Raw genomic sequence first — 19,192 nt, 5'->3', positions numbered from 1 at the left:
AATGACCTTTATTGTTTCATTAATCTAGTTTCTTATTCAACCATAGTTCCAGCTTTATTCTTTTTAGAACTGTAGAACAAGTAGTTATGGACAGATTTTTAAAGATATTTAGATGCCTAAAGATGCAGATAGTGCCTACTGGGATTTTCAGAAGCACTGAGATGCCTAACTCCCTGTTCCCAGTAGTCATCTATCTTTTGATGCTTATATACCTTTTAAAATCTGACTCTTAATTATTAGTGTAGAAATTAGTGTCAGTAAACAGACTGGGTTTAACAGCAAAGTGAATTCAAGGATCTGTCCTAGATTGATGACAATTGTAACTTGTTCACTAGTTCTTCAGGGCAGCTTAAGCTTTTACAATTTCAGTGCAGCTTTATGTTTTACTGTCGAGCTGAAGTTCACCTTTTTTACAAATATATAGAGGACATCAGTATTTCTGTTAACTACAGTAAGAGATGCCAAATTTATCTTTTAGAGCATATATATTAAATGGAGATACATGAATGATACCTATATAACCAAGGGAGCTTACAATACTTAATATTATTGACTTACTCCAGTGTTCCAGACTTATTTTTCCACAGTTGTTCTAGTTAAAATAGTCAACAGTGAGAATCAGTTTGACATTTTTCTCATCTTCAGGCAGGATGTATAACTATCTATAAGCTTATAAGATATTTCTAGAGTAAGTATCTGTTTCTACTACCACATTTCCCCAGATTCTGCAACATGTGTATTATAGAGAACCTAACACAAAGGGGTTCCCAGTCTCAGCTGGTGCCTTTGGGCACTACTATGATACAAGTAATAAATAATTTTTATATTCCATATCTTTCTAAAGCATAATCTAGCATGTGTGCAGAAATGTTTGCAAAACACAGATGGATCTGAAACATATTGTAATCTTTTTTTATTCATGTGTGTTTTGAAAACTAACGAATAAAAGGTATTTCTGTAGTTTACAATTCAAAACATGGCTAAAATCTCAGAAAGCATGGTTAACAATCCCTCGATAAGTACTAGATTTTCATTTCTACATATCCATATTATTTTAGAATCTCTGTGCCTCCTTCCATGTAGAAATATGTTTTTCTCTTTCGTATAAGAACAAATGAGATGTCTAAATGTAACTGTCAATAGGTGTCAGTATGACAGAGTGCATTTCTCTTTAAGCTGTGGCTAAATGCTTTGCACCATGTAGTGCTATATGAAAGTCTCTGGCTATGTAGACCTTTTATAAAGCAAAAGTAAAACTGGGAGCATATTGTTTGCTATCAGTGCTATTCAGGTTATTTTATGCTTTTAAGCTAATAATTTTTCATTTTTTTTTAAGTCAATTGACCCTGGCCAGCAGTTCACGTGGGAGCATTCTAACCTGGAAGTAAACAAACCAAAGAATAGATATGCGAATGTAATTGCATATGACCATTCTCGTGTTCTACTTTCAGCAATAGAAGGTAAGGAGATCTTTAACAAATTAAACTAATTAAATCTTAAATGCCTATGTAATAATTTTACCTCTTGTCAATTAAATTAATAGCTTTAAATTCATGTAATCATCATCTTTTTTCAGTGTTCATTTGCAGTAATTAAATAACATGAAGCATTAAAAGCTAGACAAGGTCATATGTAGCAAAAGGGAGACTTCTTTCTCAACACATCTGCTCCTTGTGTGTATACCAAGTCTTATCTATTTACTTTTTTGACAAAAATTGTCGCTATTTTTTTTATTCCAACCAGCACAACTTACAGAGTGTGAGATGGTTTCTTGTCTGGCTCTCACATTATCATAAAAATCGATAACTTGTTTTCATTTACCAAATCTTTAGTGCTGGTGATAACACATGAGCCAGAAAGAACACAGCTTGGGTTTCTTGTCCCAGAGTGAGTATGCAGATCTGGCAGTTAGAAAACCCAATTTTTCACTTGTAAACTGAATAAATTTTTCTTAGAAGCCATTGAGAGACAATAACTGAATTTCAGGTGTTTGTGTTACTGGAAATTCAAAATTTCATTGCCTGTAGATGGGCATGTTAGTATAAATTACAAAGTTTTGTAGCTGTCTTTGGCAAACAGCTTTCCAAAGATCTGGTCATCCCTGTGCTGAACTAGGCCATATAACATGATTGAATCTGTAGGGTTTGTCTGGTTTCCCAAGTGCTAAAACAGCAGGAGTCACTGATTATCCATCAGAGGATATTTTTTCACTGGCCACCTCTCACTACTTACCCAAGCTGTTTCTTGGAATTAAGGCAGATTTTCAGTTTATTCTACACAGCTGGCTACCCATGTATTAGTGATGTCTGTAGTATAATCAATTGCATAGTTAAATGAGGTCATTTAAATGAAAATAAAAATTGCCTTTAGTAAAATTTGATAGATCTTGTATATTGAGTTAGCTTTAAAATTAAAAAGGACTTTCAGTCCCTGTATCCTATATGCAAAGACATAGTTGCTTCATTCTGAACATTCTATATGTTAAATTGTGCAGTGTTTTAATCTACCTTGTGAACAACACCTTATCTTTGGCTACTCCAAACCTGTGACAGTATTTATAGGTGTAATCAATTCTCCAGTGTGCTATGCACAACCAAGTAAATGCTCAGTAAAGAAAAACACAATTCCACTGGCTGAGATTTACATCTTTGCCTAATTTATTGCAGCTGCATATTGTATGCTTTGATAATACAGACACAGTTTCTCACGTATATTAGAAAATGTAAATGATTGCCTTTAAAAAATTTGCATATAAAATCATCTTACATTTGTTCCACCTATGGAGCTCATTTAACTGGTATTGATTACATTTTTCAGTGGCATCAGTTACATTTCCTCACATTAGTTTATAGAAATATCTAGCTCAACACCAAAGAGTGTAATAAAATTAGAGTTGTCTCTGCTATTGGTTTGATTCTCATGAAGTAGCTTAGTACCAAAAACAACAGCTGTCCAGGTGCAATAAAGAGAGGACAGGTAAATAGTGTTAAAAAAAAAAAAAAAGCAAAAACAACCCACTTGTACAGTAATGCCCTTCTGAATTGTTTAAAAGTTCTTTGGAACAAATGGTAAAGTCACAAGTAACTAGTTCTAAAGCAAGGGAAATGATTTTTCACTGGGTATTGGTTGGGAAGAGAGTTGAGTAAATGACAAAAGAGAAGGACATTTAATTTTAAATAAATCCATTTGTTGATTCATAAATGAATTAAGAGATGACTGGGTTTGGAAAGGCCTGCCATATTCCCCTCAATGAATGACCCAAGATCCTTGGCTTTCTTGGAAATTAGCATGTTCTGGAGATGTGATCAGAATGGGAAAAAGAAAAAAAACCACAGAAATAACACTCAGTTAAACGAGGATAATTAAATTATCCAGTAGATTAATGTTTTTTAATAAAAATTACGAGAATACAAGAAAAGTTCTAAATATTGTTGTAAGTATAGTATTTGCAGAAAAGGATTACATAGGCTACCTAGTATTTCATTTGACAGCTGAATTTTTTTTAAGCTACCATGGAAATGAATGCTCTTAATATCGGTACATGAATATTTTTCAAAGTAACACTATCCACATAGGCCAGGCTCAGAAGCTGGACTACATTTCATTTGGTATAACCTCATCGGAAACATTTTTCACTATTTTAAATTCCTATGAGCCTCATCCAAAACTCACTGAGGTCAGTTGAAAGACTCCTATTAACTTCAGTGGAGTTTGGATCCAGCCCTATGTTCTTTCTAAAATTCTCTATTGAAAAATCTACTCAGTTACAAAAAAGCACTTCATCCCCAACTAATAGTGGAAGGTGCTTAGAACCTCTTAGTTAGGCTCTGTATTTTTTTTTTTAACTGTAGTACTTAACAATCTACCCATCAATGTAATGTTTGAGGATCTCACAAACAAACAAACACTGAGTTCAACTGTGATACTTTGTTACTGACGCTGTTGCACAAACTAGGAACATAGGAATTGCCAGACTGAATCAGACCCAAGGTCCGTCTAGTGGCCCGGTACCAGATGCTTTGGAGGAAGATTTAAGAACCCAACTATAGACAGATTAGGTTTTATCCTTATCTCTAATAGTTAAAAATTGGTTTAAGCCCCGAAGCATGGAGTTAAAGATCTCTTCCAAAAGTTTTGTTAGCTTTAGCTATTATATTTTTGTTCTACATGTAAACATCCAATCCCTTTTTGAATCTTTTTAAGTTCTTGGCCTTAACGACTTTCTTACATTGCATATTGTGGTTTTTTTTTAAAAGAGTCTTTTTATGGTTTTGAATTTGCTAGTTCTTAATTTCCTTTCATTAAATGTCATGTTAGGAGGTAAACCCAAGTTGGTTGTGTTCATTTCAATTTCAGTCTGAAGAAAAATACCATTTGGAAGAATTCTACTCTGGTGTGCAAGTTGAATCTCATCTCTGATATTGTGATGTCTTTGGATGTGTCTGGGGAGGGGAGCATGTAAGGACAGTAGAAGGTGAAGCTCTATAGTATTAGAAGAGAGCATAACATCAGAGATGAGGTCTAAGATATGGATTGGTGTAGAACTGAGAGCAGAAATTTGTCCAGAATTTGTTAAACACAAAGAAATAATATTAGTACAAGTAGAAAATTCATTTTAAACGTCAAAAGAGGGTTTAAAAGTAGTGGGAAATAACATAATTTTAAAATGCACATACAAAAAAGACTTCCAGTTCTTGTTAGGAGGCATCTAAGACTAAAAATTTGTGATTGGGTCTGAGGGAACTAGGCTTGTTTAGTCTGCAGAAGAGAAGAAATGATGGGAGATTTGATAGCAGCCTTTAACTACCTGAAAGAGGGTTCCAGTGAGGATGGAGCTAGGCTGTTCTCAGCGGTACTAGATGACAGAACTAGGAGCAATGGTCTCAAGTTGCAGTGGGGGAGGTCTAGGTTGGATATTAGGAAAAAGTTTTTCACTAGGAGGGTAGCGAAGCAGTGGAATGGGTTACCTAGGGAGGTGGTGGAATCTTAGAGGTTTTTAAGGTGTGGCTTGACAAAGCCCTGGTTGGGATGATTTAGGTGGGGTTGGTCCTGCTTTGAGTGGAGGTTGGACTCGATGACCTCCTGAGGTCCCTTCCAATCCTAATCTTCTATGATTCTATGATCTGCATAATAGTAGCAATTGAAAAAATTCAAGTGTGAATAATATCTATCATATCAGAACAGCTTGATTATTTCTCTGATGGGCAGTTTAGCATCTTTTAAAATGAGATGCTGCATTAGAGTAAATCTGTACATATAAGATAAATCTTAGGAAAATAGAAGGCAGGAAACTGCTAATAGTTTTTTTTTTATATTGAGTCACCAATTACCACTAAATCAGCATTCACTATTTAGAACATGATCTTTATCTGTAGAAAGTATTCTGACAAATTTATATTATTAAATACTTACTGAACAGTTAAGTACTGCAGTCTGGTTACTTGTGCTCTCTCTCACATTGCAGTTGTTTTATGCTCTGTTCAGGGTGATTTCCTGTCCTTCCCATCTGCAGGCAACGCGCCTGAAACACAGAAGAGTCAGTGCACAATAGGGATAACAGGTTGTAGAGAGGGCAGGCTTAGTGATCTGTGTAGACTCTATGGTGTCTGTCCCTAGAGCAAAGCTGAGGAGAGTTATGAGGGTGTAACCAGCCTGGACTGTGGATCCACTTACCACCCAAAACCGCCCAGTGAAGAAACATGCAGTGGCTGAAGATGCTGCTGGAGCTGGGAGGCTGTGCTAGCAGAAACAGTAGCTTTACTAATATTCCAAGACCATGGGGAGACTATTCCATCCAGTCCCCCACATGCATACCCCTGCGTATCCCTCTGGAGAAAGAGCCCTTGCAAAATGTCCATTGGCTTGATTTTTACACAGGGGTGAAGGATTTGGTCCTTAGTTAGAATCATAGAATATTAGAGTTGGAAGGGACCTCAGGAGGTCATCTAGTCCAACCCCCTGCTCAAAGCAGGACTAACCTCAGCTATATCATCCCAGCCAGGGCTTTGTCAAGTCTCAGCTTAAAAACCTCTAAAGATGGAGATTCCACCACCTCCCTAGGTAACCCATTCCAGTGCTTCACCACCCTCCTAGTGAAAAACTTTTTCCTAATGTCCAACCTAGACCTCCCCAACTGCAACTTGAGACCGTTGCTCCTTGTTCTGTCATCTGCCACCACCGAGAACAGCCTAGCCCCATCCTCCCTGGAACCCCCTTTCAGGTAGTTAAAGGCCGCTATCAAATCCCCCCTCATTCTTCTCTTTTGCAGACTAAACAAGCCCAGTTTCCTTCAGCCTCTCCTCATAAGTCCTGTGCTCCAGCCCCCTAATCATTTTGGTTGCCCTCCGCTGTACTCTCTCCAACTTGTCTACATCCTTTTTGTAGTGGGGGGCCCAAAACTGGACACAATACTCTAAATGCGGCCTCACCAATGCCGAATAGAGGGGAATAATCACTTCCCGCGTCCTGATGGCAATGCCCCTCCTAATGCAGCCCAATATGCTATTAGCCTTCTTGACAACCAGGGCACACTGCTGACTCATATCCAGCTTTTTATCCACTGTTACCCCCAGGTCCTTTTCTGCAGAACTGCTGCCTAGCTCGTCGGTCCCCAGTCTATAGCTGTGCACGGGATTCTTCCTTCCTAAGTGGAGGACTCTACACTTTTCTTTGTTGAACCTCATTAGATTTCTTTTGGCCCAATCCTCCAGTTTGTTTAGGTCCTTCTGTATCCTATCCCTAGTTATTTAATATAAATTCTGTTAGTGTAATTGTTTTCCCATATAACTATTTTGCTTTAAAAAATTAAACTGAAATTGTTTTTGTTGAAAGTTAGTAGGAACACTGTGAATTTACAGTATGTCATCGAGGCATTAAAGTTAATATTTACTTCCATTCAGGAATTCCTTTGATAGACATCATAGCGCTGTACTGTAGATCAATACTCATCCTGGAAGAGCTGGAGAACTGCTTTATCGATAAATTGAGTTTCAGAGAGCCACAAAATTATCAGTGTGATGTCCTCACATTGCACTGCAATATTTGCTTTGCAATATTGTGTCAATATGACTCTCTCATCACAATGCATTGTTGTCATGCTCCTGGCATTGTGCTGTTGTTATCTGTGGGATCCTGTTTAATGCTTTATCTCCTCCTTTTTCTCCTTCTACTCTTCCCACCCCTTCCTTGTCTCCAGTCTTTCTGTTGACCAGTTTAGAAAATTTGAAAGCTATTGAAACTTTTTGTTTTTCCTTGACTCCCTTCCCCCACCCTTCTTTCCTTGCTTGTCTGCCCTGGCTTTCTTTCCCAGACATATTTTTCTGTGTCTCTGTTTTCCCCCTTCCTTGTTGCTCATTCCTGCCCTCACCTCCTCCACACCACTTACTCCTAGTCCCCAATTCTAACTGTAATCCTTTCTATCTTTTTCCACTGTTTCATCTTTTTCCTCTCTCTTCTTCTCTCCACTCCATGATCCTTTTCCCTGTCCTATCTGTTCAGTCATCATTCTCCCATTCCCTTCTCATATTCTGTTCTCCTTTCCAAGTTTTCTTCTCCCTATTGCCTTCTGCCCTTGAGACTCCTATATCTCTTGTCCTCTCCCTTCATTTCTTTCCTGTACTTTCTAGTCCCATCAGCCCATACTCAGGCCCAACCCATATACCTTCCCATGCCAACAATCCATCTTCTCCTCCACCTAAATTTCCCCTCATCCCTTTATTTCTTAAACTATGTTACTTTGCAATATATTCTCTTTTCCTGTCCCCTAGTTAAAGTTATTGGTCCTATCAATATTTATTATTAAGTTTATTTGCTGAATACTGCTTTTTTTCAATGCATTATAAATACTACATGGTGATTATACCACAGCACTGTTTGAGTTTGGTAATCTCCTTACCAATATGTATCTTGTTACAAGAGGACTTTTTCAAAAACAATGCTTTTTGATTTGCATCCAATAGCTGTTTTAGTTCATTTCATCCTGACATAGTTCAAAACATTAGTCGTTGATTTAAGCCAATAGTTCAGTTTCATCAGCATTTTCTATTCATTATTACATTATCTCAAGCTAATTGTTTACAAACAGGACAGAGTTTAATCCTATTACTTCAGACTCTATATTTTTAGACATCTTTTAGAGAAGCCTCACAGAAACAAAGGTTTATGGTTTAATTTGTCTTAAGTAGAAAGACTGTGTAGTACTTAGCCTTTGTAAAGATTTGAAACAATTTCATGATGTGATTTCAGTCAGTGAATAAAATGTGAAGTCTAATTAAAGCTATTTAAAATGACAACTTTCTTCAGGGACTCAAAGAAATAATGCTGAGGTCTGCATTACCAGCTCCATTGTATGGGACCTATATCTCTTACATGTGTACACATAGAATATTGCTGCTTGTTCAACTCTCATTGTATTTCATGAGAACAGTCCAATACTAAAGCAATAATCACAGAGAGACTGTTTGTTTTTATCCGTTATCTGCTTTGTATCTGAATTGTGTTACTGGGTATTTTTGTTTCACTGGTTTTTTGCTCCGTGTATGTGTAAAATCTGGCTACTTTATTCTCCTGAGATATTTTGAGAAGCTGAGGTCTTTGCACTCAGCCATTCATATAATGTTGCCACCACAGTGCTAGAATTCCATTCCAAAGAGGAAGCCTACAGGCTTTGGTCACTCCTCCTTGTAGAGGGAAGGGCTACTAGTAAACGTGTATAAGAGAATTGTTCTGCACTATCTGGAAACTCATTCTTCAACTGAGTTCTCCGTCAGGAACTGGGACACCATCCCTGGTACAAATTCTACAAGGGAAATGATGCTGAAGAGATTCGGCCAGATTCTGTGCCTAGTTACACCAGCATGAATCAGGAGTAACACCACTAATGAGTTCCTCCAGTTTCACGGCAGTGTAACTAAATACAGAATTTAGACCACTGTCCCTTTCCTGACCCATGTTTTACAGAAAGCAGGCACAACCAAACCACTGATCTCAAACTGTTACACCCAAATTTAAATAATGATGGCAGTTGCCTCCGTGCTTGTGGGTAAGATGCCTTCAAGCTATAGCAGCTAATAAAGGTTTGCAGGATTTCATAACAGTACAATCAAACTGACTGGCATTTGATTGTTTTTGTGCTATTAGATATGACACAGTGTTGTCCAGTTTTCTCAGCTCGGAGTGTCTCTATGGTCAGAGAAATGATGCTATGAAATGTTGGTATTGTACATTTATCTCCTTTTGGAATGGGCGTTTCACTTTTGCTCAGTTTACTAGTTATTACTATTTATTATTTATACAGCACAAACATTGCACTAGACACTTGCCAGAGAATAATCTGATAAGGCCCCTGCCCTGAAGGGATTGTTGTGTGTGTGGTAGGGAGTTTGCTGAGCAAGTGAGTAGTGTATGTGGTGTGTAGGGATGGGGGTTGATTCGGAGAGTGAGTGAGGTGAGTTTTTTTAAGCTCATTTTGAATGTAACTGATGTGTGTGTGAAAAGATGACTGGGGGACTAAGTCAGAGGGGGTGTGGGCATGTCTAGGAGAGTGAGTCATGACAGTGATGCTGGCATGTGTGGAGGTAACAAGGGAGAGTGGGAGTGGTGTGCATTGAGTTGGTGGGGGAATAAGTGGATTGAATGGCGAGAACCCTACGAATCCCCACAATCTGAGCAGGGAAAACCAATCCTGCATAGTGTTGGCCTCACTGCACCACCCTCCCTTGAAACACACCACTGCTCACAGCTTTCTTAACAGACAGAAGTGCAGATGCATTAACTTAGTACTCATTAAAGAAGAATTCAATTAAAGAATTCTAGTGAAGGTAACTGCTCAGGTATCATCTGCTTTAGAGGGAAAAGCTGCAGAGAAAGGGTTCATACATTCATATCCAAGGGAGCCCCCGCTTACAAATTCCATGGAATTCAATCTCCATGAACAACAGAGCAGAGAGCCTTTTTCACCAGTAAAAGGGGATGCAGGTGAGAGTGCCAGCTCTGTGATATGTTCCACCTTCACTTCTCCCTGCAAAAGCCCCTCTGCAAATATTCTTATAGGTTGCTTTCTTTCCATGATTCAATAAGGATCTAGTCTGGGAACATCCCTCATCCATTCCATTTTAAATACTAAAATGTTAGCGGTTCTGGATTTTGGTAAATTCTTTAGCGCTACATTTAGCATCGGATTCAAAGAGCATTATGCAGTGTTTGATGTAGAGTTTGCAGTATTCCCTCTTGCTGATAATCTTCAGGCTGAGTTGTTTACTGTTGCTCCAGAGGCCAACCACCCCAGAAGATCACTTTACAAAAAAAGCATTGTTTTTTTTTAAATTTTCAGGCTTTTATTTATAACAACATATGCTTCAAAGTGTGATACCAGACATCATAATGTAATTCTAATTTATTCCAAAAATGTTTCTTATCAGCCTGATTCATTTTCTTTGTTAATAATACCCAGTAGATATAGATTTCTCAAATTGGCCTCCTTCTCATCTTCTTTGAGAAGATGTGTTTTATTATCTTGATAAGGGAAGAAAATGTGACATTGTGCCCTGCAGATGTATTTTCTAAGGCTGTATCTACACTACGTCGGCAAAACTAATGTCACTCTGGGGTGTGAATATTTCAGAGCTTCTCCTGTAGACATAGCTTCTGCTGCTCATGGAGGTGATATTTTATGCCGATGGGAGAGAGCTTTCCCATTCACATAGAGCATCTTCACCAGACACGCTGCATAAGCTCAGCTGTATCGGTGCAGCTGCGCTACGTCATCACTGTACATATAGTTATGGTCTAAATCATTAACTCAGATTTCCACATTCAGGAGTATCATGAAAACATTTCTAATCTAGTGAGAGAGAACGCCAAATGGCAACCTTTATAAATGGAATCGATGCTTTTCAGGTATGCACACAGTGTAGACTTACTAGGGGAAAATAGCCAGTAGTCACGTGGTATGGTCTTCAGGACACATGACTTTTAAAAATGTCTGTGATGAAGTAAGTACTGTGTAAGCATCAAGACAATGACCCATCATCCTGAAAACAACCAAGAGCTGTCCACAGACAAAATTACTGAGAAGAATGGAAAGAGAAAGGGAATCATCTTTGTGAAAGAAAAGCTGCTAGCCAAGAGGTGCAATCACAGTAAAAAAATTGATGGAGACAGGGGAAAAGACCACATGAATCTTGCATATATATTGAGGAAAGTAAGAAATTAGGAGAGAACTCTCACCCTCCCGCTTCCGCCCCTACATCCCTACTCAGTTTATTGTGCCTTTTAGTGTTATGAGTAAGCACTGTATAATAAATAGCTGAGGGATCATTCTGAGCCAATTCTGACCCCTATCTCAGGCATTTCAGTGCATGGTAAAGATGGTAAGGAAAACTTTTATTTCCCATAGAAAATTTCAAAGAAAATGAAATTGAAATCCCCGGGTTTTGGAGGGTCTTTTTAAACAATATTTTTTCAGGTTTTCTTGGAAAATCTGAAAACCAAACAGTTTTTAACACTCAAAAACATACAATTTTAATCAAAAACCTGAAAAAATTGATGAAAGCAGAAATTTTCTCAGGAAATTTTTTGTTTTGGTAAAAAAAAAATGGCAATTTTTTTCGATCAGCTATAAGGCATAGAATCAGTGGTTGTTCCTGGGTGCTTGTAGATCTGAGAATGCTGTTTGTTCTCTCTTCAACTCTAAAGTTAGAGGTATTTTCTTGTCCTGAAATATTTAGTGAGCACTTTCTCACTACACACACGACATGTATATATTAAAAGACAAATTGAAATTATAGTTGCAGTTAAACTGAATGCTGTTTACAAAAGTTTAAAAAAAAAATCTATATAGCTTCCTTGAGCCTCCAAGGCTGGTATAACAGACCACACTAATGCTACCCTAAAACATAATCCATAGTTTTAAAATCTTTTCCAGATTATATCGGATCTTAATTAGTATCACTATAGGGGGTCAGTGGGTGCTAGAAAGAAAAATTAGGTAGGTTAAATAAAATCTCTAATGAGCAAATCTCTAATGAGCAAAAGTAAAGATTTGATAATGAGATTACTCCATTGTACATTCAGATTTCTCATTTTCTTTGGAATATTGTGTCTAATTTACCTAACTGCTTGTTAGGATAGCTGTGGAAGGACAGGGTCATGTTTCTGAGTTTTAGAAAGAGAGAGTCTCAGTTATACATGAAGTTAAAAATAAAAAAATTTAGATTTGATTACTCTGATCCTGAAGTAGAGATTGAAAGATATTTCATAAATTGAAATCTAGTGATGAGCTACGTAAGAGCTAGTTGTTGTTATTATTTATTATAAAGATTCAGTAGCTCGTCATGGTACAAGACACACAACTTTTCTGTTTTGGAAATCTATTCCAGTGAAAGACCAATGGCTAAATCAACTGAAAGAAATCAGAGAAAGGGCGGTCTATGATCTCACCTGTATTCTATTTTGGGACTATTTGTGGGCCCCTTACTATGACCCTAACTGTAATAGTTCCGTATCTAATAGTTTCAGGATTGCAAGGGATCTTGAGAGGTCTTCTAGACCATTCTCCTGCACTCAAGGCAGGACTAAATATTATCTAGCATAAATTATTATCTAACTTTATCAGTAATTCCTGCCAAAAGAAAAATGACTCAGAAGACCCTTAGCTTTACTTTCATACTATTCTATTCTGTTGCACAATTTGATATGTTGCAGCCAACATTTCCAAAAATACAATAGTTTTCTACACAAAAATGAATAAAATAGAGAAAAAGCAGCTGTCCCAAATTCCAACTTCTCTAGGATCTCAAAGTCATCAATTAAAACACAGTGATGACACCAACTCTCTCCCACCAACAGCAGTTGGTCCAATAAAAGATATTACCTCACCCACCTTGTCTCTCTGATAATGACACCGTAAGTATGGTATGAATATGCTGAGTCCCTAACTTGTCTTCAGAAGAGCACACAGTCCAAGTCCCAGTCAATGGCAGCCTTTGACTTCATTGGGTGAAGAATTGAACCCCTAGGGTTTGACTTCATTGGCAATTCAAAACAATAACATATTACACATTTGAAAATACATTTCCTCCCTGAGCATGGCAGTCACTAGGGGGCTTATCTACCTATGTTTTAAACCACGCCCATTATCTTAGTGTCTGGTTTCCCTCAGTTGTGTCAGTTTTGATTAAATAAATGGGCCCAAATAGACAAGGGTGTTAACATCATATTGACACTGTTTAATATTAAACAGTTTTAAACAAGGTTTGGGGTTTGTTATACAGAGACCTCAGCTGCCTTTGCACCGTGGCAAATACACCATTAAAAATTCTTTTATCTTTTCTTAAAGATACAGAAAAGAAGAAAAAACAGCTGAAGCATTTGAAATGTAAAATATTGAGTAAGGCTTTTAGTTTAACAACATTCTTTGTTCTCTTTCCCCTTAGCTGGAGAGAGAGTTTTTAGAAGATCCTCCCCCAACAGGTTTTTAGATGGTATTAAAGATGGCAATGACTGTCCTTTTTGGGGAGAAGTTAATAGAGATGTGCTGGAGCTGCTGTTGTTAAGTCTGATCTGATTTCATAGAAGACTAATCAAGACAAACATACACACAAGAGAGGAGAGAGAAGATAGAAAATGCAGATTCTGCTTCTGGTGTTGACTTTTACTTGCAACCCTACTGCTGGAAATATGCAGGCACAGCATGCCTGTGGTCTTACCAAGCACTGCGAGACACAGCAGACTGGTACCAACATTGGTATTATGTAAGGCATTACTTTTAGCTGCCTTTTTGGTCACAGTCTTTCAGCAGTGTTGCAAGGTATATGCGTTGGCCAGCTAAGCCAGACTCTCATTAAACAGAAGGCAAAAAAAGTGAGATAGGAAATAGAAGAAATAAGGTAGGGAATGAAAAGGAAACACAAATGGGGAGTGACAACAGGGATCAAAGTCTCACATTCCCAAGTGGTGTGTTTGGCACCATCTGATCAGGACTTCTTTCAGAATCAGGATGACAAAGGCCCAGCAGTATCACAGTGGATCTCAGGAGATGACGGATGTGGCAGCCCATTGGTGAAGTTCTCTGCTCCCAGTCTACCTGTCTCCCCATCCGAAGTGGTTGTTAGCATGTTTTTCTCTCCCAAAGTCTTTTCGTTTAAGAACCCCCAAAAGGGAGTATCGGGTGGTATAGCCCATCCCTTCATTATTTTGTCCAATAACTTTGGGACATTGATTTCTGGTCCCACACTTCTCTTATTTATGAGACATGATCTTTATACTATCCTTGAATTATATCAGGTAGTCCTTTTCGTTTGGACTAATTCAATCTTTCTGTCTCCATTTTGCACCTTTTTCATTAACATTTATTGTTCTAGGTTATTGTGTTATTTTATTTATGCCCTTTCACTCACTTCTTGAGTTGAGCTCACAAGTAAGGTAAATTGGAGGCCCAATTGTTACAACACATCTGGAATTTCCTTTGCGCTATTTTCTTTTTTCCCCCTGCTCAAAGAGATATGCTAAGCCCTTTATGTCCGGTTGAAGCCCATTGGCACCTGCCTGCATGACTTGACAGTAATACCTCTGAATCTCAATAAAGGATTTTAGTACCTAAGCCCAGGGTGACTCAACAGAACAGGACTGCATTTCTATGCAGGGTCTTAGAATTTTCAAACTTGTTATATATGAATTTAATTTTTATTCAGGCTTGTGAAGGTGCTTATTTCATCCGCATATGTTATAGTAGGTTCCATGATTTTTTGTACTTCGCTTCCATATTTTTTTCTAAGAGAAGGCCAATATTGATGCACTTCAGTCCAATTATGGGGAGAAGTACAAACAGCAAATATAATAGTCCCTATCAGCTCCTTTCCCATATTAAAAAATGTAAAGAATGAAACCATGAGAACCTATAATTTTCCTTTGAGTGAAGAAATCTTGTCCTCTTCCAAGGAAGGGGACACATGATCTGAAATGCAACAGAACCATCTTGGTACCCCTTGCAAAAAATGGAACAATGCCCCAAAATGGATCTTTTCCTGTCAACATGGACAGTCCAGCATGGTCATTGAATTAACAAACTGCATATAGTCACTGGCCAAAATACCCACATAGGCCATAAGCATAGCAGGCCATTCTTATTAATACAGTTACTGTGGTTGTAGTAGAACATTCTGTCACCTACAAGCCCCAAAATTCACGCACAGACAATTGGTCCATTTAAGATTTGTGCAGCTGATGATGATTTCCTCCTCAATTTAGGGAATTAATTTTTTTACAATACTTTTTCTTGTTTTTTCCTCTCTTTTGCAAATTAAATTTTGTAGGAAAACAACGTAAAATGATAGGCTGCATTGGAGAGAAGAGTGGAAACGTGGGGACAAGAGACAGCTGGAGTTTGATATCCACTTTGTCTCTCTTGACACATTTTGTTGATTGATTGATCACCACTTTGGCAGAAAGATACCAAAACTGCTTGGAATAAATACGAGCATATATTCTAGTTGGTCTCTGCAATTTAAGTAAAAAAAAAAAATGAGGTTCTCTCATTTAAGTTTGGTGCCAGGGCAAGAATCTGCCCATATCTAAACTCTTTTTCTGTGCCAGTTGACATCACAACTTTATATTAATTGTTTATCATGTATCGAATGTACTCATTAAAACATATGGAGACACCAGTGCTCCTCTGTATAACAGAATGTTTCAGGAATACTGTCTGATGTGATATGACTTCTCATAGGTATTCACTCTTCTTGCTTTGCAGGCATACCTGGAAGTGACTATGTTAATGCCAACTACATAGATGGTTACAGAAAGCAGAATGCTTATATAGCAACGCAAGGGGCTCTCCCAGAAACCTTTGGAGATTTCTGGAGAATGATGTGGGAGCAACGGGGTGCAACTGTCGTCATGATGACAAAACTGGAGGAAAGGTCCAGGGTAAGACAGAACTTTATTGCTTTTGTAGACTGACTGATTGAAAAAAATTAAAGACCTATATCTGCTTTATCATTTATATAAGGTTTGAGATCAAACCTGCCTCTCAAACTCAAACTCAAACCTGAATTTTTGCCCAGTCCTTTCTGTATGTGAAATATTTTAAAGTGATAGCTAATAATAGTGTCTTTATTATTAAATGGTCTATGTAATAAACTTCAGTTCCAAATATGAAGCTATTACAACCATGCCATTTTTTTTAGTCTGTTTTCTAGTGACTATGAAACTTGAAATCCCAGCATCTTTAATGGTTTCTCTAGCCAGTTCAACTGTTAAGTCCGAACTAAGCTGCAGTGTTGTTTTGATGCAAGTTACTATTTTCTAATAGAACCATTTTCACATAAATTGATAATGAATTTTGTTATTACTATTATTAATGGGGCCGGAATATATTAGGCATTGTTCAAGCACCTAAGAAGACATGATTTTTTTTAATATTTAGCTGCTGAATATTTTGTGTTCCTGCACAAAATGATGAAATATCAGCTAACGTATTATTTGGCAAATTTTTATTCTGATTAAAACAAGCTGTATAAATGATTCCCACCCAGAACAAGGTCAATTTGACAAGTGATAACTAGAAGTCAACTTATCTAACAAGAACCAAATAGGGATTAGTGACTGAATTTTGATAAAATAAAAATCAGCTCAAACTTTTGCCCAGTCAAAAAATTGGCCCTCACTGAATGTGAAAAAAACCATTTCTTGAACTGCAATCCGTTTGGTAAAATAGTGCACAATTTTGCTCTTCTGTACTTCCTTGTTTTGTTTTTAAAAACTGTGAAACAGCATATTTGTGCCAGACTTCTAGCCCAGTTTGTGCAGGTTTGGATAAGATTCAGATTAGAATTCAAGCTTTGGCTACTTATCTGAACCAAACATCTCAACTTCATGAAATGCATCCATCCTTAGAAACAAGAGTAGATGACTGTAAATGTCACTTCTTTCACTAAAACAAGAATATAGCTGTCATCTTTCCATATGGAACTTAAGATATGTCACCGTCATGCAACCTTTGGATTTATAGTCTGTTGACTATGTTTTAGTTAAGATAATTGAGTATTCAGCTGTGGATAAAATTATAATAAGGGTGTTATATTTGTTAAATTTGCACTATTTGCTAAAAGAAAAAAGTTTATCTTACTAATATATGCCAAAAATAGAAGATACAATTATCTATGGTGTTTCAACTATGAGGCTGTCACCAGGTTTAATCTGGAAAGGTCAAAGTAAAATTAGTGAAGCTAGTGATGGAATGCAAGGTATGTGTGTGATCGTAAAGGAAACAATGGAGTGGATGGGTATCAGAAATATTTTGCATAACTGTAATGTTAAATTAAAAATAAGGATTTTTTTTTTAAATTATGAAAAGAATGGAAGTGGTCCACTAGGGTCGAAATAAGCCAGCAGGGTCAAAAGTGTCATAAATATCTAGGGTCGAGAAAAGTTCTGACAGTTGGAGGGGGGAAAAGGGGGGGGCGAGAGAGAGAGAGGAAAAGATGCTATCATACAAAAGTCTTTAAATTAGTAAAAAAGTAGACTGTGCATCTGACTGGATCATAGTTTATATAGAAGCAGTTTATGTATAAGCTCCATTTTTAAAATTAGAACATTTTTAGTTGAATGAAATGGTAGCAAAACAAAATCCACTGTAATACAAAATCCACTGTAATAATATCTTACTGTAATGACATTAAGTTCTCTTCCCATGCTGGATGTATACAGGGCTGTGCTGCTTATGTAACTTGAACTTAGTGACTGCAGTGCTTTTAGTTTGAAGACTTATGTACAGATTTGGTCTCTTCCCATTTCAGCACCTATCAGAAATAAAGGTACAGCGTGCAGTTCAGGCAAGCCAGAGCAGTTAAATTATTGAATCAGTGCCTGCATGTAAATTCAACCTACGTTAACATCACTGCCCACACATGCCTGTTGATAATGAGTCCACTGCAGAAGGTATTTTTATCAGCATAGTTTATTTTATCTTAATGCTGCAGGCCTTAGTTAGCCCAGGAACCAAAAGTTGTTTTGAGTTAGGCAAATTAAATTCTGCCCATTTCCTCACTAGTTGCTTTTAATAATGAAGTTACCACTAAATGGCATCAGTGCTACTCTAAAGTCTGATGATAATGAGCAGTCCTTTGCAGAAGGTGTTGTTACTTAAATACTTACCATTTATCTTAACACTGCAGGTCGTTATCCCATGTACAGAAACTTGTTTTCAAATAACCAAATAAAATTCTGCTCATTCTCTTCACTAATTGCTTATTGCAGTTTCAAGCTAACTCTACTCTCTGCTAACTGTATCCTGAAAAGAGCTGATCAGAATAATAATCACCTTCACATATGATTTGCATTCAGTGGCAACACATTCCTTGAGTGTAATGAGAGTCCAGACAGTCCTAGACAGTGGACTGGCTTTGTGTATCAGTGCTTATGTCTATGCATTTCTTTCATTTATGATTTAGCTCAATCTTAGTGCATAAGTGAAATGAGTTTCATACAGTTAGGCCAGTCTATAACAGTCTGTGTAACCAGACCTCAGTACATAATTTTGCAGAATGGGCAATTTCATTTAAGGTGGAGCTTGCAAATGTGAAAATATGACACTTATTTTACCTCTTCCCTCTCCTAAGATAGCAAATTCAGATAATGTCTTAATGGTATTATTTGTGGCATAGAAGTGGGAATCCCTAGACTGGGAAAGAATATGATTAGAAGATTATATGGATTTTTTTTCTACACCATCATTTCTTTATACAACAGAAGACCAAATGAAATTTCAAAAATGAAATACAAGCGCTATTAAATGCTAATGAAGATTAGGACATCCTTTTTTTTTTTTCCCCCCCCCCCATCCGCTTTAGTGTTTTGGCAGCCCTAATCATTGTCCTGTCAGCAAAGGAAGATTGTTTCTCTTTGGGACTTCATCTCCTTTCTATCTTCATGTCTTCATTTTGTTTACCTTGCTTTTTTCATTGTTCAGTCCTGCAGCTTGGCATCAGCCTTTTTAACCTGTGCTGCATCTGCAGAAACAAACTAAGTTGGTTCATTAGCATGTGTTAGATGTCTGACTAACCTCAGCTTTGAGAACTTACATATTTCACAGCTGAGAATGTCAAATGAAGATGTTTCAGTGAATTAGTTATTCACTTGTTTGCCTATAGGGAAGCTGCAGAATAAGGAAAGCTCTTTCATTTATAACCGTTCA

General features: G+C 37.3%; 1 protein-coding gene across 3 annotated transcripts in view; it reads left to right on the top strand.

Moving 5' to 3' along the window:
- PTPRD (protein tyrosine phosphatase receptor type D) overlaps nucleotides 1-19,192 on the top strand; it is a 1,886,025-nt gene that overhangs the window by 1,806,435 nt on the left and 60,398 nt on the right. For all 3 annotated transcript variants that reach the window (XM_067553085.1, XM_067553086.1, XM_067553087.1), the window contains 2 exons: nucleotides 1,337-1,460; nucleotides 15,749-15,924. In XM_067553085.1, the coding sequence (XP_067409186.1) occupies nucleotides 1,337-1,460; nucleotides 15,749-15,924 (300 nt within the window). The remainder of the gene's footprint in view (nucleotides 1-1,336; nucleotides 1,461-15,748; nucleotides 15,925-19,192) is intronic.

This window comes from Emydura macquarii, unplaced genomic scaffold (genome assembly GCF_026122565.2).
Source record: "Emydura macquarii macquarii isolate MOO-44397 ecotype Brisbane River unplaced genomic scaffold, CSIRO-AGI_Emac_v2 contig_1451, whole genome shotgun sequence".
NCBI classification, from domain to species: Eukaryota; Metazoa; Chordata; order Testudines; family Chelidae; genus Emydura; species Emydura macquarii.
The sequence above is the reverse complement of the archived record's forward strand: the minus strand, read 5'-3'. Positions and strand labels throughout refer to the sequence as shown.